Here is a 21,379-nt window from a genome sequence, read left to right as displayed (position 1 = left end):
TGCGGGCTCGGGGCCGCCGACCCCGCTCGTCGCTGCGGCACGGCCGACGTGTGCGTGGCCGGGAATCCGGCGGTGGGCTGCGGGTACCTCGGGCCGCCGGGGGCCGAGGGAGCTCTGGTCGCCTGGCAGGGCGGACGGCCGCTCGGCCCTGGGCCGCTCTCCGTGCGGAGCCCGTGCCCTGCACCGTGCTCGCTCCTAACGCGTCTTCTGGTAGCGATGGGACGTGTTTCTACTTGGGGCTGAACCTCAGATGGGCTGGTGTTTGCGCAGTGTGGGGTTTCTTTAATACATATGTACATCTATATGGTTAGCTCTCAAGGATATTTTAAACTTCAGAATGTAGGTCTGCATTACTGCATGGATGGGGACTATCACTGGGGCTGGCAGAGTTAGTACTAGCTTAAACACAGATATCAATTGCATCAGGTTTTAGTGCTACAATCAGATGCTGAGCTATTTGAACAACTTCTAACAACTCTCGCTTAATTTGGAAGCAGAAGGGTGGAACTAAGCATGATTAAACAAAGCTAGCAGATGCCATGTGGCAGTATTGGTTCAAATTGCTTCTTCTGCAAGCCAGCTAGGAGCTGGGAAGGCTGACAGTGCTGTAAGCTGGCAGGTGCAGAGCTGCTGTTCTGACTTTCTTATAGGGGAGGGGTAGGAGAAAGCTACTGAGCTGTTTCATTGAAGTTGCAGTGCTGCCAGATGCATTCAGAGATGGAAACTGAGGATGCGATGCCGCTTGGCTACTTGGTGTTCTGTTTTCCATTCCTCCACTCCTAGTGCTGTTGAATTTCATTTGATGGTTCTGTCTGTATTTTCAGTAGTATGTGGCGTAATAATCTTAAAAGTATTGGGTTATTGCTTAACTTGCACAGGGTCAGAAGTGTAGCAGCACACATGTAATAAATGGCCTTTAAGGTAGCTGTGTCATCATTAGTGAGGGAAACAAGAGTATGTCACTGTTAAGTTGCTTAGGTATTTTAGGAATGGAACAACATAGCTGAGAGGGTCTGCATGTAAAGATATGGGTGATCCTTTCATGCCTGCAGAATACCTTTCTGTACAATGAAATAAAGCAGCGTGGAAGATTAGAGTAGTTACAAAGAAAGATAAGTAACAGGAGAGGCCTATAACTCCTTCTGTACCATTACTAAACATTACTTAACAGCTGTTATGTTCTAGCTTACAGTAAAGCCACTCATGATGTTACAGTTCTTTCTCAAATAATAGCCAGAGCTCTGTGATATTTCATCTGTGAATCTTTTGAAAGCTGAGTGTAGAGCTGAGGAAAGCTGCATTCTTTCCTTTTCATGTTGTTCACCTGCCTGTAGCTTAAGTACACTTCTAGAATAGTGCAGGTAAAGCTGTTCTATACTGGAACTGTTGTGGAAGCATTCCTTTAAGCATGGCATGCCCTCCCTCAGAGAGGCCAGGCTGCCCTTGTTTATGCCAGGTGGTCTGGAGTGCCTGAGCCAAGTCTTGTGGGGCTGCTGATACTTCTTGGGTACATTATGCCAGCTGTGGTCCCCATGTATCAGTTAAATATCCGTGATTAACATCTACTTATTGACTAGACTACTAAGGTACTGCTGAATGGAGCAAGGCATGATGATACAGGAGTGATTGGTTTCTCTTCTTGTCCTGGTAAGAATAGGAGTGCAACCTCAAGCTGGCTAGGCTGGATAAGTGCAGGTGTGTGTGGGAGGGAAGGAGGGTTGGGGATTTTTCTCTGATGTAATAGCAGGGTGCTTATCTCCTGATGGCTGTGTTGCAACCCCTCTGACTTTGAGTTTTGTCCAGCTGTGAAATCAGATGTAACAAATGCAGGTGAACTGTTTTCTGTGTTCTTCGGTAGTGAAATGTATTGATGTGCTAGTCTCCAACAGTACTTGGGTCACCGGTTTTACTTGATCACTGTGATAACTTGTTCCAACTTCGTGCTTGTTCTTAGCAAACTGTTACACATTTTTAGCACAATCCATAAAGTAAGTTTTAACTGTTCCAAGGACATTCGTAAGGAAAACTGCCAGGTTTCACATCAAACTTAACTGGAAGTCAGATTAAAGTTGTTACTGCACTGCAGATGCAGACAGACCCTGTCCTGGCAATGATTTTTGGGCTGCTGGCATGGCAGTCTTTGAGTGGGAAGTTTTCAGCTTTAATACCAGGTGGAATTGTGTCCTTGTTTTTGTTGTTGCTGTATGCTGTGTTTATAATGAGATCTTCAACTTGCCAGTCTGAGTACGCTTTGCCAAAGTTTTGCTAAATTCTGTCTTAATGTCTCAAACTTGCTGTACTAATTGTTGACATTGCAGGGTTTTATCTTACCTCTTAACTATGTAAGGTGAACGAGGAAACAAATATTCTATGAGCATCTGCTTAGACTTGCAGAATGTGTCATTTGTAGCAGTCAGAAGCTTTCAAAAGTAATTACATGCATAGTTTCTTAAGACTATTCTTAGTGGAAAATGGTTGGGTCTATTTCTCAAAACACTTCCAGCAACCCAAACTTTAAACTTGAGCTGTCTGGGAGGAAAGATGAAAGTGGCTTTCCCTGGTTACAGAAGGCTGTTTGTGACACTAAGAATATTATTTTGTTCTGGAGCAGATTTGGAGGTCAGAGTGCTGTAAAGCTGATTTACGCATGGATTAATTTGTGGTGTTGGGAATTGTCTATGAAACAAATAGATCTGTTCTGTGAGTGAGTTTAGGGTACATGTGAACATCACTAAGATTGATGTCTGCAGTTAAACAGAACAGCAAAGTGACGATTGATATGAAGCGAGTTATTCCGTTAGAATAAGGATTGTAATGAAGTCATTTCTAGCAATAAATTAACATGTATTAGGGACTAATTTTCTGAGAGCATTGATGCCTGACTTGTCACTTCTGTGTATTTCTGAAAGGAATTACTACATTCTTATCTAGCGTTAATTTTCAGGAGAGGAAGACCTTATGTGCTTGCTAAATATATGTTTTGGAACACATCCAGTATAAAAATCTGAGGAATTTAAACTTTGGAAGTCTTTTTTCTGTCCAACCAGGAAGCCTGAAATGAACTCTGCAGGACAGATTTCCCACTCTTAAGTCTTGATTGACTGTGTTTATCTTCTAAGACTTGAAGATAAGGTTCATTACTTTCTGTGGCTGCACAAACAAGTTACTGTGAGATGATCAAGAGCATAAAGTAATGCCAGGCAAGCACCTACCTGCTGCTGTCTAACTGGAGTTGTCACTGCTGCAAAGAAAGGAACTTGCCCTCCTGTCTCCTTTTGGGAGGGAGCATATGCGTGCTATTACAGTGCTATTGATGGCATATTCACCCAGTGAGTTACCTCCATAGCAGGTTGTTCATATACTTATATATTCAAAAGCTATCCAGTTGCCTTGTGTGGAGTTGGTCACTGCAAGCCGCTGCTCCTACATACAGATATTACTCCCTGAGGTAACAAAGCCAGTTGGTTTCTCGTTCTGGTGTGAGAATAGTGGTAGGTCTCAGTGCTCATTATGACTTCTGGAGTTGAAATAAGCATTTTCTGACTTTGACCATTATTGCATTAACTGAACAGAAAGTAGCTGCCTCCTGTTTATAGCTGGAAGATCTTAAGGCAAAACATTTGGCACCTAAGATGGCATTATTGAGTCATGCGGCATCTAGAGCAGCCTGACAAGTTACCTGAATGAATGCAGCAAGCCATGTATGGGAGGTCTTGTTGGTGCCTCCTGGTGAATGCTTGCACGGAGCTAATAGGCAATCGAATATATGGAAATGGGTTATGAAAGACCAGGATTTGGAGGTATTTTGTCCTGCTCTTCACTGTTGCACAGTAATAGATGAGGGAACTGCCAGAGCTTTAAAACCATGCTGTGTTGCTCTTGGAAAACTGAAATAGAAGCTAAACTGGAAAGACAGAAAAGTTGAGGACTCAAATTAATAAAATGTACAGGTTACAGACATGGAGTTTAGAATATAATTTAGAATGTAATTTTGAGTAAATTGAAAGCAGAATGTGGTTTGATCTTATGCAGTTGTTGCTTAAGTGGGGTGAGGATCAGATTCCTGTCAGTAGTTACTGTCAAACTGTAATATGGTCATATTGAATTTATAAGGTTTTTTTTTGGGTTTCAGTACAGTATTTGAAGTGGCTTTTGAGCAAAGTGTTGTATAACCATTCCAGCACAACAAGGCTTTTTTGTTTGTTTCTTTTATTTGGCTTCTATACAGTTTTCAACCTGTTGCAGAATGTATCAACTGCTTGTACTGACGTGTTAGGATTAATTCTTGTGTGTTGTGTGTACTTGGAAAAACTGTTCTTGCCTCTTATCTTCTCAAACAGGGTGGTACTGGTGAGTGGAAGAATAACCACGGTTATTTTAACCATCTCTGGAAGTCCAGTCCTGTGATATTACAGCCTGTAAGCTTGAGTGCTGTGTCTTATTCCTTTCCACTGTAACCTTGTCTGTGTTCGCAGCTCCTGAGGCAGATGTAAGAAACGCTCCTCTGGCTTTTGCTTGTGACTATCTCACTTTGTCTGTGTAGTGAGATCTTGTGGTCTCTTGTGGAACCTTAGATAACTGGGGGAAGTGAAAGATAACATTTGTAAATCCTCTGCTTAATGCAGAAATCGGTATAGTACTGATTTCAGGGTGCGAACAATCACTCAAAGTACATGAAATCACTTGGGAAGTTATCTTGTTTTTTTAAGAGAGATGTTTTCTTAAACTTTCTAGTTTGGAATAAATCTGAAGGAATTGTTTTTAGTAATGCCAACAGTGTTACTCTGAGCCTGGCCTGAAAGTTGCCCTTGAGGCAGTTATCACATATCTTTCAGGCAGTGAAGTCTTAAGGTTGCCACAGGGATAAGGGAGGAAATGCAGTACAAAATACATAAAAGGAAATGTTCTTAAACGCTGGTGCGTCAGACTGATTAGTACAGGAATTGTTTGGGAAAAGGGCATTCAGTAATGCTTTTAGGGGCTGGGGCAGCAAACTGGGCTATCTTCTAGAACTAGTAGTGCTACAGAAATAAGTGGCTCTTTGCAGATGTGCCTAAATACCTTCAAGTCCTACCAGAAATCCTACTTGTTTGAGAAGAGCCTTGAAATTCAGCCTCTTGCATTTAAAGAGGTTGGAAGTTGGCTCATGTGATACACTGAGACTCTAAGAATAACACTCAGTCTAAGTACTTTGAGTTGCAGACATATCACTGTTTCATTAATCAAATATCAAACTGAGCTGTTTGGTGATGCAAACTGTTGCCGATTTCTCATTCCTGTAGTGTACTAGAACTGACCACATGAAGCCTTTGTGAGATCTAAAAAAGCAACACACTGCTATCTATCCCTGTTTTGGTTCTTTTTGTAAACTTGGACTTGTCTTCCCCCTATTTATCCTCTACATGCTCTGAAGAAGGATTTCCTGAAGCCACAGAATGGCATCGCTGAATATGCTCTGCAGAAGAAAACTGTTGACTGCTGAGATGTTAAACATTTAGTCTGCAGACAGTCACATATTTCCCTCTTCCTTTACCCAAGTGAAAGATGGCTATAAAAGTGTACTTCCGACATACAGCAGAAAAGTAGTTGGTTTGCCTGGATGTACTCACACTGAGAACTGGAAGTAAAGAGAAGTAGTAACTTGCTCCCTTTACATGTTGTTTGGATCAGGAGAATGGTGTGGCTTGCTTTTCATCTGGGATTATCATCATCTTCCCCCAGCGCTGTACTCTGCTGAGCTTGACTTTCACAACCCTTGGCATACAGGTAACAATGGCATTTACTGTTTCAGAAAAGTGCTATTAACAGCAACGTTCTTGTTCAGGCTCTCAGTTATCACAGAGGCTGCTGTGGTAACAAGTGTTGGACAAGATGGTACAGAGCATTAGGTAAATAGGTAAGTCTGGAGCCCTTTGAACTAATGCAAAGGTGCTTGTTGCGTGGCACTGAGATACTGAAGAGAGAAACTTTTACAGCATCCTTATGACAATTTAACAGCTGCAATTTCAAAAATCACGTAGCGGAGACTGCTGTTAGCAGGCTGAGTGCATTCAGTAGGTACGTTCAAGGGCAGCTTCCTCCAGTGCAGGAGGACTGGGAGACCTCAAGGTCTTCCCACCAGTTGCACAACCTAACCTACCTTATTGATAAAACTGAAGCTGGTGTTTAATTGCATATACAGAGGAGGGGAACCTGTTAAGTGACCATTAAAAAAGTATTGGTTATCCGAATCTAAATCTGTGCTCTTTCAGCTTGAGACAAATCTTTGGCAACGCAGTGTCTGATCCTGTTACAGCCCAGTTGTCTACCCTTCTTTGCAGCATTATCATGTATCGTTGACTTACTACATGAACATGCTTCTTAAATGCACTTCAGCTTTTTGGGGATGGGAGAAGTCTTCCAGCTTGCCTAGGCTATAATCACAAAGCCAAACTTGCCTTTTGGCACCAGTGCTGAGTCAAGCAGCTTGTGCCTCCCCCTCACTTGTGCTGTGCACCCTACAGCCTCTGAAACAGCTGTACCAGCACATCACTTTGTGTTTCTTCAAGATAAGCTTTTGTGGGGACCAAGGACAGTGGTGCCAACTCGGATGGCAGCTGTGCTATACGGTTCAGCAATACGGATGAACTAGGCTCGGATCAGATAACAAAGTTGCATAGCTATGCTGTTTGTTTTTCTTCACCTCAGCTACTTGTTGAACTCTTACAGCTTGCAATCCAATATGAATTACTTTCTACTTTTTCTGCTGTCGTATAATTTAACTGGTTTGCCTCTTAGCAGAGTTGGATATGTGGCAAAGCTAGCAGGAAAGGCTGTATATTGGTGCTGGAAATGAGAAGGAGTGGGAGAGCCCACGTGTGAGTGGGAGGTTAAAGCTCAGTCATGAAGAGGTGGCAGGGAGGGAGGAGGCAGGTACTGGCACTGTCTCCTTGGCAAGAGAAGTGTATTTCGAGTTGTTGTCTTAGCAGAGGAGTTCTGTGCAGCAGCGACGATGTCTGGCGGAGACTCAGCAGTGGTGGAGAGTGAGTGTGGGGTTCTGGAGAACTTGGGCTCGATGAGGTGCTGTATCACCTATTGTGGCTCAGCTGCAGAACTTTGATAGGGCAGCCCAGGGCTCTTTCTGTGCATGGTTAGCAGTGGGGACTGTGAAAACTGTGTTGTAGCCTTGTGAAAACAGTTTCTTCTTCAGTGCAAAATGTGTTCATTTTGCTTTTGTTTCAGTTCTCCCTAAAGTGGGATTTGCATGGTATGCTTTATTTTCTCCTGTTTTGATTCTGCTTCTTGTTCTGAGCACTAACTTTGCATGCATTTTCCCCGGTCATGCTTTGGTTTCACCTGGTGCATGTGTGTGTTAGTGATACTGCCAGCTTAAGAACCACTTTCCGTGACATAGAGGGGGGAGGGATTGAAATACCCCCTCAAGATTTCTGAAGGTAGTTACTATACACATTTTGCAAGGTATGTGATCTAGAGAAGGCAGTTTCTTAATGTAAATGCAGTTACTTCCTGTACAGCTCTTAGCTCTTTGAAATTTAATGTGGAAGTCTGTAATAAAACTAAATTATGGCATTCCATGCTGGAAAAGCTGGATGGGAGGCTTCCTAAGTTACGTGTTTTGAACGGAAAGCAGGAAGCTGGGTGTAACCTGGAGACTGGACTAAATGATCATTTCTACTTAGAAGGTTCAGATCAAAAGCATGAGCGGGGAAAAAAAAAACAACTAAAGCCTCTTTGAATTGCTCTTTTTCTTAAGCCTGTTGGTATTCCTACTGACATCTTGTTTATCGTGGAAATGAATATGAAAACTGGCCCTCTGACATAGCTGCTTGTACAGCCCAATTGAGCACTTCCTTGAGCTCTTCTGTGACCGCAGTGCAGATGGGGCTGGTGGCTTAACCTATTCTGGCTAGTAATCTAATGATCAAACATGGGATAATTGCAGCTGGCATTTCTCACCTTATCTTATCTCCCTATCCCCACTCAAAACTGTGGTTTGGGGCAGCTAATGATTCTCTGAATTAGTATCTGCTGGTGTGAGAGAACTACATATAATGTATGTAACATGTAATTACAGCCTAAAATGGTTAGAAAATGCTGCTTGAATCTTCTAGGATGAGCAGCAAAATGAAATAGTGTCATACTCTAATCTTCAACTCTGTCTGTAATGGCCTACAAGGATCCAGTTAGCCTGCAGTGTTCGTACACCTTTCACTTGGCAGTGTTAGAATCCATGGTGGACACAGGCATTGCCACATCTGTTACATGCTTGTTCCCATCCTTAAGAACTTGGATGTGGTGAGAAAGGGAAGAAAAGGTTAGTAATTCTGTGTACCTTAGTCTTAGTGTTCTGAAGTAGTGTCCTTTGAGGGGGCTGGAAAAATGCTGATAAACCTTTTTGTAGGTAGAAATCCTGTTGTACTCTCCAGTGATGTGCTAATAATAGCTGTGGTTTTTAGGCAGAGAGGAAGAGGGCTGAGGAGCATGCTTTGTCACTATCACTACCGTCCAAGTTTTTCCTTGTAGCTATGGAGAAACATCTCTCTGAGTTCATGATGTGCTTTCAGGAAAGCAGTTCTTTCATATACAGTTTTTTGCTACTTATTTTCTGAGACTGAGTTCGGGGTTGTGCTGCTTCTTTCTTAGCCTTTGCTTCTTGGTGTTAATGAATATAGCTGAATTGGAAGGTTGACTTTTCTTGCTCATCATTACAGTGAAGTCCCCCTTTAGCCTCTCTCTCCCCTTAAATGGAGAATTCAAAATGCCAGCTTACAAGTACTTCGACTGGGGATGAGAGAGCTGACTGCTCCTCTGCATGTGCTGATCATTCAACAGAGGAAGCAATTTAAAGCACTTCAGGAGTAGACAGACCTATTGTCTGATTAGTTATTTAGGTCATTGGAGTATCTTTCCCTCCCCTTTGCTGGCAGAACTGTAGCTTCAGGTGTTTTTTTTTGTCTTCTTCTAGTACTTTATGTAACAGTTCTAGATCCCTCCCTCAACATCCCATTGCCCCGAAAGAAGAGAGAGAGTTAAACATGGCTTTCTTCCCTCTCCCCCATTCTCCTCTGTCAGTCTTATTGGGTATCCAAACAAGTCTTTGGAACTTAGCTTGTCAGTCCTATTTATAGCTGAAATATTCAAAACATTTAATTATTTCTGGCCTTAAAATGAGCTACTTGGCAGTATTTGCTAGTCAGCAGTGAGAAAGCAGTGATGCATTAAGTTCTGCAGCAGCCCCTTAATTTTCATGTGGGTCTTGCTGTGAGTTAACTGCATGGAGTAGGACTGATGGAGAAAGGGAGGATTTGGGCTTAAATCTAGTTGTTGTTTTTTTTTATAATTTATTTTTATAGTGGATCTGTCAGGTTTTTTTTTGTCTTGTTCAAATAAGGCTTGAAAGTTAACCTACTTTTTTTCTATGCTCTGGAACTTAATTTACACCTGCCTACGCTCTCCTTGGTTCACTACACCAAAATGAGAAACATTTAAATAATTTGTTTCCTTTCTCTCTAATGAAAATTTCCTAGGTAAGCTCTGAGAGAATGCATTATTTTTAAATGTGGTGCAATGATTTCTTCATAAGATCTTGTTTTAAGCTTTTAATTAAAATTGCAAACTTCCACAAGCTGTTGAAGTACACCAGAATTTCAAGCCGGATGGTTTAAGATCAGTGCAGTCCACTTCAGCTTGCTTTGCCATTCAGTTGTGTGGACAAAGTGATGGTGCATCTACACTGAGGGAGGAGATATAGGTCGTTTTGTATGGCCACAGATGGTCAGGAGAAGGGCTCAGGGGTGCTGAGAGCTGAAGAAGCAAGACTTCCACCAAAGTGTGGGCTTGTAAGTGAACACGATTCTAAGACTACTAGCTTGGAGGCTTAGACTTTCTCATCTCTCTGTAACTCCTTGAGAGAGCAAATAGAGGGAATACTGATGCACCATCTATGCTAAATGAAAGTGACTGATTTAGCTGACTGTTTATAGAGCTACTAAAGAGCAAACAAAATTTATTTTAATGTGTCGGCTCCAGTGTCCAGAGACGCTTACATGCAGTGTTAGTTGATGAGAAACAGACTGTATCTAACACCAGCTGAATTTAGTAGTTATGTAATTTTTTTAACCTTATGAAAGAGTGTGAGTGATGTGTTTAACCTGCTCAGGCTCTATTTGGGTTGAAGCTTAAAGGTAGATCTGATGCTTGGGTTCAATGAATATGTGGGTTCCTCCTCCTAAGCATTTAAAGCAGGCTGTCTCTTTTATTTTCATAGCATGCAAGTTGAGCTCTTGCTCCCATGTTCTTACATTGGAGGACAAATAGGTCATCAGCTGCTCACTGTGCCCTTAGGGGAAGCAGGAATTAGCTTTTGTTCATTTTACTTCATACTTTAAGAAATGGGTTATTTAGTTGAGTTTGTTCAATTGAAATATTCTCTTTAGCTACACAAGAAGCTACTGTTCTCACAATCTGGCTTAGCATTTCAACAAATGTTGCTTGTTTTGGATACTTAGCTGTTGTGTCAGTAGTCCTGCTCTAGTGGTTGCTGAGCAGAGTGCAGAACTTCTGGGGAAGCTGGGCATAGTTGGTTCCTGTGGCTGTATCTGCTTCCATTCAAGTCTGTCTACTTTTGTGATTGCTTCTCCTGCATCTCTTAGGCTGTTTGACCTGGCTTAGGAAGCTATTGCAGTAGCTCAAATCCTTAATCTGAATTATTCAGGCTGTGAGGGGCTGAAATGGAGTAGGGAGTGATTAGCAAATCGTTGTAGTCATAGGGCTGAATGGACAGCAGGCTTCAGGGCAGGTCCAGTCGGTGATCTTTCTGCATCAGCTTCTTCCAGAACTGTATGTGACTATAGTCCAAAGTATGTTAGTTTAGTAGTGCAGGATGTATTGCTTGAAAAAAACTTAGCTGTGGCTTTCTGGGCCTGTTATCGCTGCTCTATGAACTCTGTGAATGCCATATGTTTTGTCAGGTGAGAGCTCTTCTGTAGGTACTGAAAGCCTTAGGTCCAGCGTTCTGTGCACATGGGTGTTTCTAACATTGAGGCAAGCTTTATGCCATGCCTCCGAAAAAAAACCTCTTCTCCTATTGTTTGTGAATGAGTGCACTGGGACCATAACCCCATTTCTGGAATGGAGCTAGACTTCCCCACAGTGTCAAGCTTTTTGAAAGAGCCGACAACAAAAACTGACAAAAAATCCACGCAAGGCAACAGAATTCAACTACTTTGACTGCTTCTTCTGCAGTACTGAATGCCCTGTCATGGAGACCTATACAGAGAGATTGCCATGAGCTTGGTGAATTCAAACTGTCTGGTTGTCTAGAAACGCTCAGTGCAGGGATGACCATTCTGGGAAAGCCACTGCTTGTACCTGGTTTGTTGGAGTACTAGAAGAACCTTGAGCAGAGTGTGGTCCTTAGATGAGGCTGTAGGATAAATATGCATAAATTCTGACTTGGTATTTGTGCACTATGTCTGTGCTGGGATAGGGGAGGAATGGGGGACAAAGAAAACCAAACAATGCACCAAACCAACCAGAAAAAACCAAGAACACCCAACCGACAATGAGTAGAGCAGTAAGGAGTATTCTGCATTTCATCAATCCTGGCTTGACTTGACAGTGCTCAGCATGTTTCTTTTATGAACTACATGCAGGCTTACTGTAATGCTCCTGCCATTTTTGATGAACATTGGACTATGAAGTGGGACTTCTAATCATTGTTTTGAGACAGTGCTGTGGAAGTACTTCTTAGAAGTGGAATGCGATCCTTCTGCCCAGGACTCCAAAACCTCCAGGGAAGCCTTCCAGAGTATTCTAGTGCTACCTGAGACAGCAGCTAGCAAAGTGACAGGGTAAGCAGTCAGAAAGCAATATCAAGAGGCCAGATAGCTTGTGATATCTGCCTGGGAGCCAGTGGCAGGTTAGTATATGTTGGTTATGTTGCTGGGCTGAGCGGTAGTACTTGTTCCACAGTTACAGTATTTAACATTGCAATGTCTGTCCAGTTAACTGGTTTAAAATCTCCTGAAAGGAGGGGTATTCTGTGCCACCTGAGAATGGATTTATGAAACCAGCTCTTCTGGATGGATCAGGTTTCCTTCACAGCTGTCAACACTGTAGTTCTCCACCCTCAAAGTGCTTGATTCATGGCTATGATAGTGTTTTCTGTAGGCAGTTTGGGAACTTTAGATATATTAAGCTGTCTAGTCTGACCTTCCCCCCTCCCCCTCCCCCAAAGGGGGAAAAAAAAGCAACAAAAAATAAACAACCCAACAAAAGAATATCCCAAACCAACCCACTCTGCCTCCTGACCTGGTGCATTGGACTTCTCTTTCTAGTCTCTATTGGTGAGCAAAATATAATGGACATTGAACAGGACCAGAGATTAAACTTCCATACTCTATTATTTAAGCTGCAGGGTACAGAAGACTATTAACAAGGCGTTGTGGACCTTTAGCAGACCTAACGCATCCAAGCTCTTGATAGCGTTATCAACTTGTGATAGGGAGAACGTTTGTTTAGAAAAAAAAAAAAACTAATGATAAAAGATCACACTACTTGTTTGTCAGGAAAGTGTTTTGGCTTGAGGAGGCTTTGGGTGGCCGCTCTATGTGTTGGCAAAAGAATGTTGCTAAGGCTCAAGCTTTGAGATCTGCTAAGGATCTGATGACTTCCAGGAAGGAAAAGGTGGTTAGTGTCTGGCTCCTATTCAGTGAAGAGAAATAGCAGATGTTGCTTGAGCTTATAGAATCATAGAATCCTTAGCATTGGAAAGGGCCTTTAAAGGTCATCTAGTCCAATTCCCCTGCAATGAAAAGGGATGTGCACTGCTAGATCAGGTAGCCCAGTGTCTGATCCATCCTTGCCTTGAAAGTCTCCAGGGATGGGGCATCCACCACATCTCTTGGCAGTCTGTGCTGGTGCCTTGCTGCCTTGATAATAAAAAATGCAACACAGTCTATATTTTAGTTTACAAAACTGATGTTTTATTGCAGTTGAAATGAACAGTTTTAAGAATACAAGGCTTTTACGAAGCATGTTGTCTAGGGAATATGTAAAAGCAGAGGTATACTTTGCTATAATTTGAAAGCTGCTTTTTTCTATTTTATGTTTTTATCAATAGAATTATTCTCTTTCTTTCTGTCAAAAAGACAAGGGCTATCTTCTATGTTTTCTGACCTACAAAGAATGCTTCCTATATGGGGCAAATTTCCAAGTTTTTGTGAAATTCTTTCAAAAAAGAGTGTGTGTTTAACTTCTGAGAAGAAAAAAGCTTTAGGAGGAAGGTGGAGTTTTTCTTCTGAAATGGCGACCATTATTGTGTCAGTGTACTTTGGTGTCCAACTGATAGCTAATCTTAAAGCTACTCCTGTTTGTCAGGCCTGTGGGTGCAGCTGAATGTTTTGGCCTGCTTTATCAGCCAGTCTGGGTTAGGGTGCTGCTGGGAACTGTTTTGTGCACTCACTTGGATAATGCTGGATAACTTGACTCTAGCTCCTTAGGATTTAAACACTCAAGATTATCATATAATCATTTGAGTTGGAAGAAACCTTTAAAGGTCATCTAGTTCAACTCTCCTGCAACGAAAAGAGATACCTGCAGCTTGATCAGGTTGCTCAGGTCCCTGTCCAGCCTGACCTTGAATGTCTCCAGGGATGGAGAATCTACCACATCTCTGGGCAATCTGCACATGGGCAGACTCGCTACCGCTCCCCTCCCCTAGTTTGAAGCCCTACTAGCTTTTCCCCAAGGACTCTCTTTCCCTTGAGAAATGTGGTAGGCATCTGGTGACTGCAAGCCCAGATGCATGTAGGCCACCCCATTGACAAAAAAAAAAAAACAACAATATTTTGGTTGTGGCACCAGCCATAAAGCCAGGTATTTAAAGGTAGGATCTTTCCACCTGAAGTTCTACACTAGCTTTGTATTATATTCAAAGCAATACATACGTGCATTTTTAAAGATTTGCTGCCACTGACCTTTGAAGCAACACAAATGCGATGCTTGAAAATGGAGTTGTCCACTCTAATTTACAGTAAAATGAAATGCTGTCAGAACTGGCTAAAGAGGCAGCCTTTGGAAAAACTCCAGGGTCACTGTGTTGCCAGGCTTTCAAGTACATGGTAATGATTCAAATGTCTCATTACGTCAACGAAACAGTGCGTTGGAGCACTCTTCAAAGTCTTTTGCTGGGGATGGGATCTAAGATGCATAGTCTGGCAGGAATGACTTGGCTGAACCTGTGGATGTTGGTGGGATCTCTGCCATGTATGAATCCAACTGCATGGGTTCCGTGGTGCCTTGTGACACGGCTCCTGGTCTGCTTCCATAGGGAATGCTGGGCTGTGTAATAACAAACCTACATACAGCTGCTTCCTCTCTTTGATAAAAGCCATGCTTGGGAATGTAGGCATGACAAGCCATCCAACATAGTGAAGCTGGTGCACTGATGTTCCCACATGCGTAACTGCTAGGGAGATGCCTCAATCAGCTTTGTGCACGTGGAGTTCTATAACTAAATCTGACCTGAGCTGTAGTTCTTTCAGCTACTGAAAGAATTGGCTCTCAAAGGTTATTGATTCTTAGTGTGAATAAAATGAGCTCCCAATATTCTTTTCTTTTTGTAGTAACCTGTACTTGCTGTTATTGAATCATGCTTAATGTGTCAGAAAACCAGCGTGGGACTGTTTTGGTGTTTCTTGCTTTGTTTTAGACCCCAAGATGTTACTCCTTATATATGTGTGAGGTTTTCTCCTCTTTCAAGCAATGAACAAGCATTCTGCTGTGTTTGAGAACTGAAGCAGGTGTTGGAATTAGAAAGGAATTTCATTGTCTGCTGTGGTAATCTTGGTCTTGCTTGCATATGTTGGTAACCAAAATGGACTGAAAACAGTTGTTTTGACAGCAGTAGTAGGTGATTACCTAAACTTTTTTTTTTTACCTCTTTGGAGCTTGTTCTAAACAAACTAATTTCTTGATAGGAGAAGAAACCTGCAATTTTTAATGCAAGCATATAAGAAGCCTTGAAAATGGGTCTTGGTGCTGAGAAACAGTTTCCTTCTGTGACTTCTTAAAACCTGTGGAATACTGGAATCTGAAATGCAGACTATGTGCAAAATTCATGAAAATGTACAGACAGCAGCTGTTGATCTCATCTGCACGTGTGCATTCCTAACAGCAATCCTCTTGTTGTTGGAATGAAAGCCTAGCGTGGGTTTTCGTAGAAATGTCTTAAGCTGTGACTTACTAATGCAATGTAACCTGTCAATTTGCAGGTAAGCATTATGAGGAGGAAGAAGAGGAGGATGCCCTACCTGACTCGGATGTCATGCCAGATTCAGATGACGAGGTGGATTTGGATAAGCCACGCCCCATACAGATTGTTCTCGCTCATGAAGATGACCATAACTTTGAGTTAGATGAAGAAGCATTGGAAAAAATCTTGCTTCAGGAACACATCAAAGATCTTAACATAGTAGTTGTGTCTGTAGCAGGAGCTTTCCGCAAAGGAAAATCTTTTCTGCTGGACTTCATGCTTAGATACATGTATAACAGGGTGAGTAATTTGGACTTTTTCTTGCAGCAAAAAAAAAAAGTAGTTTAGTCTTTCAGTTCACTTTTGTATTTGTTGACTTGAATATAAATATAGCAGGTAAAACTTCTTACAGAGGAAGAGGGGAGGCCAGCTGCTGTGTGCTATGACTCTGTAAAGAAGTGTGTTTAAGGTGATGGTTGTTCAATATATAATTGCTGTAGTTATCACTGAAATTACTGGGGTCCTGATGTAAGTGGATTTGAGAAGATCTTGAGTAAGGTGAGCATAGTGGCCTTCTAGTTGAGGTTTGCAGAAGGTCTTATCCAGATGGTGGATTGGAAGAGTATTGCTTTGACTTGGTCTCCTACAATCGTGTTGTGGCACTGTCTTATCCATTGCTGCAAAAAGAAGAATCTTAGCAGATAGCTGTTGGAGGGCTAAATCTGCTTACTGAGATATGGCAAACGGGAGAAAGTCTCCTACCTTCTTGCTTGGAATGCGTCCCTGAACACAATCCAGGAACTTTTCTGGTACTTTTTAGTCATTGGTTAATTAATGCCTGATCTGAAGTTTAATTCCTCTGTATTTTGTAGCTTTTGGCTTGTCTTCTATATTTTGAATTTTTGGCTGATACAGAAGGTGGCATAGGGCCTCCTGTAATTGTATTCATCTGCCTGTCATAGGTTGTGATGTTTCTTTGTACAGTGAATATTAACAGTTCAGTACTTAGCTGCTTTTTGAAAGTCTTAAGTGACAAAACAAGAGCAAATTCCTTTTTGGTCACTTCTTGGAGTTGGAATTTGTGATAGTGGAAACTAACCGTGACTACATCTATTTTGCCTTTGTGCTAGCTGGCTTGAGGAGAAATCAAGCTGACCCCTGCTATTTCAGGAAATATGGGAATATTGTAAAGAAGCTGCTGGTAGCTGGCAGATAAAGACTTTCTTTCCCTCACTCCAAGTAATGCCTGCTATTGAATTCTCGCTGATTTGCCAAAAGCCCCATAAGACACTCATTAAGGGTGTAGTAGGAGGAATACTAAGTAGTAAGTTGGCACTTGCAACTTTTTAAGACTCTTCTAGGCTACAGAGAAATAAGCATTTCATTGATATGGCTGTCCAGTGGGTGACTCTTCGTGTGTATAAACCTTCTGTAGTGTCCTATTTATAATAATACCAAAAAACCCCCACCCAAAACAACCACCAACAAAACTCCCAGGAAATACAGCCATCTGATCTAGATGAGTGGAGACAAAAATAGATTCTCCCAAAAATAGGCTTGCTCTTCAAACAAATACTGTAACTTTCAGATTGCAAAATAAAAGTTCAGAGAGCAAAATATATTGGAATGTTTTCAGTCTTCTGTAGTAATATTCTCTATTCACTGTACTATACAAACACTTTTTTTCAGTTTTCTATAGGTGTCCTTCAAAATACCATTTGTTGACAAGCTCAGCCATTTGGTGTGACAGCTATCTCTTCCCTGAAAAGAGGAGGTCTTGCTCTCCATGCGATGCTTCTGGCCAGGCATTTGTGTTCTGAAGCAGTGATGCTTGCAGGCCCTTAGCTGAGTTGATTGTACTCATGGATGCATCAGAAGATGTTGCACTTTGCTGAATTGTTTCCTGCCAGCTCAGTGACATAAACTGGCTTTGGGGAAGAGTGTGACAAGCGTAAGAGCAACTTCAAACTTGAATAATAGAAGTTGGGGATGAGAAAAGATGAGTGCAGTGCCTCTACTTCTGAGCCTGATGAATTTTAAGTCAGGTGGTGTCATCTATGCTTACACAAATTTTCATAGAATCATAGAATCACAAGGTTGGAGATGACCTATAAGATCATCTAGTCCAACCGTCTTCTCACTACCACTGCTACCACAGGCTACTAAAGCGTATCTCACAGCTTCTCATCCAGACGCCTCTTGAGCACTGCCAGGGACAGTGACTCCACGACCTCTCTGGGCAGGCCATTCCAGTGCCTGACCACTCTCTCAGAGAGAAAGTTTTTCTTTTTTTGGTACAGGAGGGGAGGTCTTGGTGGAGCTTTATAATGCTCTTAAGTCTGATCTCTCTAACTTCATTAGAGTCTGTATTTATTGTGAACTGAATGTTGGCCTTTGCACAAAATACCAGTGCATCCATGTTCAATTCATACACTAATCAAGCAATCCTTGGATATTCTGTCCCAATGATATTAAAATACATGAAAACCTTTCCAAAATAACTTTGACATCCCATTTTCTTGTCTAAGACCAAGAGCTAGGAGTTGTGTGAGATGTTCCCATTCTAAAAATCTAACTTGTGCTGCTGAAGTCAAAGGTAGGAGTTTTAAAAGTCTGAAACTGGTTGCTGACTTCAGGGAGAGCAGACATCTCATTTCAAGCACTGATAATTAATGTTATCATTGCTTATTTGAAATGAAACAGGAGCTGCTATTGGAAAGCAGCAGTGTGTGTTCAGTAAAGCTGCTGCAGTGATCTTGTGATCTCTGCATAATGAGCCTTATAAAGAATTGGGTGCAGTAACAGTAGTAAATTTAAATTGGAAAGGTTTTTTTTTATTTAGAAGTATGACCATAGCTTGTATTAATCTGCAAGATGTACCTCACGTTGATGGTACTAACAAAATAAAGCTGCCTTGGACCTTTCTTTGATATGAAATACGTTTAGAGAGATTAATACAGTATTGTGGTGCTTCTTACAGTTTGATTTCCTGTAGGAGCAAAGCCTTCCAAAAGCCAGCTTAGTGGATGAAGAGTAATGCAAAGCTCAGAGTCGGACCCAGGCTTTGTCTGCATCACCTACAGGATGAAGCAGCTTGAGCTGAACTTCTGCTTATTAAGACACCAAAGTCTCCTGTTGCATGAGTCACATGAAGTAAAAAGTGATTCTATGCAGTTCTCACTGAGATACTTATCAAAACTTCAGGTAGTTTTGGTCTGAGTTTCTGTGCATAGGGCAATACGTTTCTGGACTAAATTGGAAAAAAGTATTCTTCCTCTTAAGTATGGATTATATTGCTGAATAACATAACAGCTTCTTTTGGAAAAAAAAAGTGCAGGTTAGTCTGCTACAGTACATCTGTGAAATCTGATTGAGCCTTGCAGAGTTATGTCTTGGGGTGTACTGAGTCCCAAAGCAGGCATGGAGCTTTGATTTCTGCTGTGGTCAGTGGGTGTGTAATTATGGGATACAAACAAACAAAACCTCAAAAATATTCCCTGGCAGCTTTGTTCTTTTTGTGTTGTGCTTCTTCTCATTGGTTGTAGGAATGTGCGTGTTAAAAACAAAGACTAATAAAAAAAACACCTGTAAAGAGCAGTAGTTTGCTTCCCTTAGGTGAATACCTCTTCTGTATTTTTTTAATCTGCTTAGTTAATTTGCTTTTGCCATATATGATCCAAGTAGCAAAGATGAATGGTGTGCACTTAGCTCGGGAGGATGCTGATGCAGAATTGCTTAATTGACTTTTCCTTTTAGTACATGGGTTTTCTGTGCAGAAAGTAACAGTAGTATGTATGAAGCATACTTTTTTTTCTCCTTCTTTTGAAATAAGGAGTTTAATTTATCCATAGCAAATATTTGTGTATGTGCAGCTTCTGAGTGCCACATGATGCTCTTTGAGATGTGAAGAAGTCTGTCATGAGCTATTCTGAAAAGATTCAACGTGGAGTTAGCAAGTTAGGCCATAGCTTAGTGAGTGGAGGAGATGCCCCTTTGACCTTCTTTATGAGCACACTTACCTTGCTGATGATATTCTCTGGGTGCTCAGAGGCAAATTCATTGAAAATCTGTTCCTGTGTTATAAAGGCTTTTCCCTAAGCTGCTTCTTCACTTAAAAATTTGCTTCCTGCTTTTCCAGAATTTCAGTGTGTGTAACCTATAGCAGTTAGAGTTCCTTAGAGTGCCTGTTCATGTTCCCTTACTTCCCCAGTACGTAAGCTGCTTTTGTGGGCTAAATCAGTTCACATCACATCTGGAATCTTCTATGTGAGCCAGTGCTCCATTCATTGCCAGTCCTTGAGGTCTGAAGACCTTGCTACCGTACCAGCAGGCAGACCTGTTAGCTTCAGACTGTATTTGACTGCCCAACAGCCTTTTCCAAAGCAGGAGACTTGGTCTGTGAGCTTGTAACTTGCATGTATTGATTGGTACACATCAGACTCTCAATTTTACCTTGTAAGGTGAATCCTAATCACTTGGGAAAAGTACTTTCTGTGACTGATGTATAGGAATCTTCTAATCCTTATGCTTTCTTTTTGCCTTCTGCAAGCAGCAGTGGGATTCTTGACTTTTGCCTCTGTTAGTGCAGTGGTTTAGAGGCTTAGGTGCTTATTTAATTTCAGCAGTTGACCAGTTTGCAAGGGAGAAGGGGGAGGATCAAGTTGAAATTAGTTCTCTGTTCCTCACAGAGGTTCAGCTGTTTCTGTAGTTAAAATATATGGTGTTTACAACTGTGTTTTGGAAAGGAAGAGTCAGGCAAAGTGAAATTGATGGATGAAACTGAGCTGTTCTCACTGCTGACTCTGGGTGCTTGAGACTTCAAAGTTACGCATGTACGCTCTGCAGTGGATAAAGATCTGGGCAACTGCTGAAATACAGTAGACCACAAAGCAAAATTTTTTTATCTACAATGTACAGTTGAGTAGCACTGTGGTTCTTAATCCTTAGTGTAACGTTGCTATTCAGCTTTGACAAAAATGAAAGAATGATATGAAAGTCTGCTCTAAAACATACTTGGAATAAGAAAAAAAAAAAAAACAACCCTTTCTTGGTATTAAATAAGATTTTCTTGTTTTATAGACTTCTCCTTGCTGGATAGGTGGAAACACTGAGCCTTTGACTGGGTTTACATGGAGAGGTGGATGTGAACGGGAAACCACTGGCATCCAGATCTGGAGTGAAGTGTTTGTAATTGATAAACCCAATGGAACAAAGGTAAGTGCTTGATTTAAAGATGTATTTAGTGATTTTTGCCTCTGGGTGAAGAGTTTTAATGCCATGGGTTTTGTGGAGGCAATTCAACATCAGCTGGTTCCTTTCTATTTACTGGCTGTGTAATGCATTTGGAAACCTTATATCAGTGCAGGTGTGTGGTTTCCTGCTGGTATTCAATCTTCAACAATAGTCCCATTTTAAAATTACTTTGGCGAAGCCTGTTTTGTCCTGGCCAATAGGTGGGTTATCCTGTGAATGTTTTAAAACTACGTTGGTTATAAATACTGTGCATAGACAAGTGCTGTGATAAGAACAGCTCTAACAAATACTGCTTTTTGAGTTGAGATGTGCTCTGGCTTGTAACTGTTCTGGCGACGTGTAGCACATAGCTGTAAGCACTAGAAATGCAGCTTCAGTGACTAGAAGCTGGTTGTTCTGCATAGTTCATCAGCTGGCTCATAAAAACAGAAAGCACATCTACTTCTGGGCAAATGCTTTATATACTAACTATACTTATCAAAACTGGTGCACCTTTGAACTCTAAATTGCTGTAACTACAGCGTTTGATTTCAGATGTTTATTTTCATACTGAAACAGTCTCAGTGTTGTCAGTACTTACTCCCTAACATCAGCACTGTATTCTTAACTGTTCTCCTGAACTGTAAACTTTTACTTAACTTCCATAGTCCTTATATCGCTAAAGTGCAATGGGAGCATTTGATGATTAATTAGTATGGGAAGCTGATCTTAAACAGCTAGTAATTTAGAGGGCTGCAGTGGGTTTTACCATGTTTTCGAGCTAACCATGCAGTTCTCTGGCTAGAAAAGCAGTTGAGTTATGAGGATCTGTTGGTGCTCTGAAAAAAAAAAAAACTTATTTATTATTGCTTATTTGTTGTCTGCAACTGA

At 41.5% G+C, this 21,379-nt stretch overlaps 1 protein-coding gene across 3 annotated transcripts; it reads left to right on the top strand.

The window, feature by feature from the left end:
• Positions 1-5,639: 5,639 nt before the first annotated feature.
• LOC104909519 (atlastin-2-like) lies at positions 5,640-21,379 on the top strand. Of its 3 annotated transcripts, none has more exons than XM_010706539.3 (3): positions 5,640-5,766; positions 15,276-15,556; positions 20,336-21,379. In XM_010706539.3, the coding sequence occupies exons 1-3, from the start codon at positions 5,655-5,657 to the stop codon at positions 20,480-20,482; spliced, it is 540 nt and encodes a 179-aa protein (XP_010704841.1). In that variant the 5' UTR covers positions 5,640-5,654; the 3' UTR covers positions 20,483-21,379. The 3 variants fall into 3 exon arrangements, 2 of the variants coding, with proteins under 2 accessions (XP_010704841.1, XP_010704842.1); XM_010706540.3 differs by lacking the exon at positions 5,640-5,766 and adding an exon at positions 6,883-7,022; XR_002111600.2 differs by lacking the exon at positions 5,640-5,766 and adding an exon at positions 6,885-7,059.

Source organism: Meleagris gallopavo, chromosome 2, assembly GCF_000146605.3.
Source record: "Meleagris gallopavo isolate NT-WF06-2002-E0010 breed Aviagen turkey brand Nicholas breeding stock chromosome 2, Turkey_5.1, whole genome shotgun sequence".
In the NCBI taxonomy this organism is placed as follows: Eukaryota; Metazoa; Chordata; class Aves; order Galliformes; family Phasianidae; genus Meleagris; species Meleagris gallopavo.
This window is presented reverse-complemented; position numbering and strand designations above follow the sequence as displayed.

Coding starts and splice junctions, on each gene's coding strand:
- LOC104909519 (XM_010706539.3), top strand. CDS start 5,655: ATGTTGTTTGGATCAGGAGAATGGTGTGGCTTGCTTTTCATCTGGGAT. Junction 5,767..15,275: donor TCACAACCCTTGGCATACAG/GTAACAATGGCA, acceptor GTCAATTTGCAG/GTAAGCATTATGAGGAGGAA. Junction 15,557..20,335: donor TTAGATACATGTATAACAGG/GTGAGTAATTTG, acceptor CTTGTTTTATAG/ACTTCTCCTTGCTGGATAGG.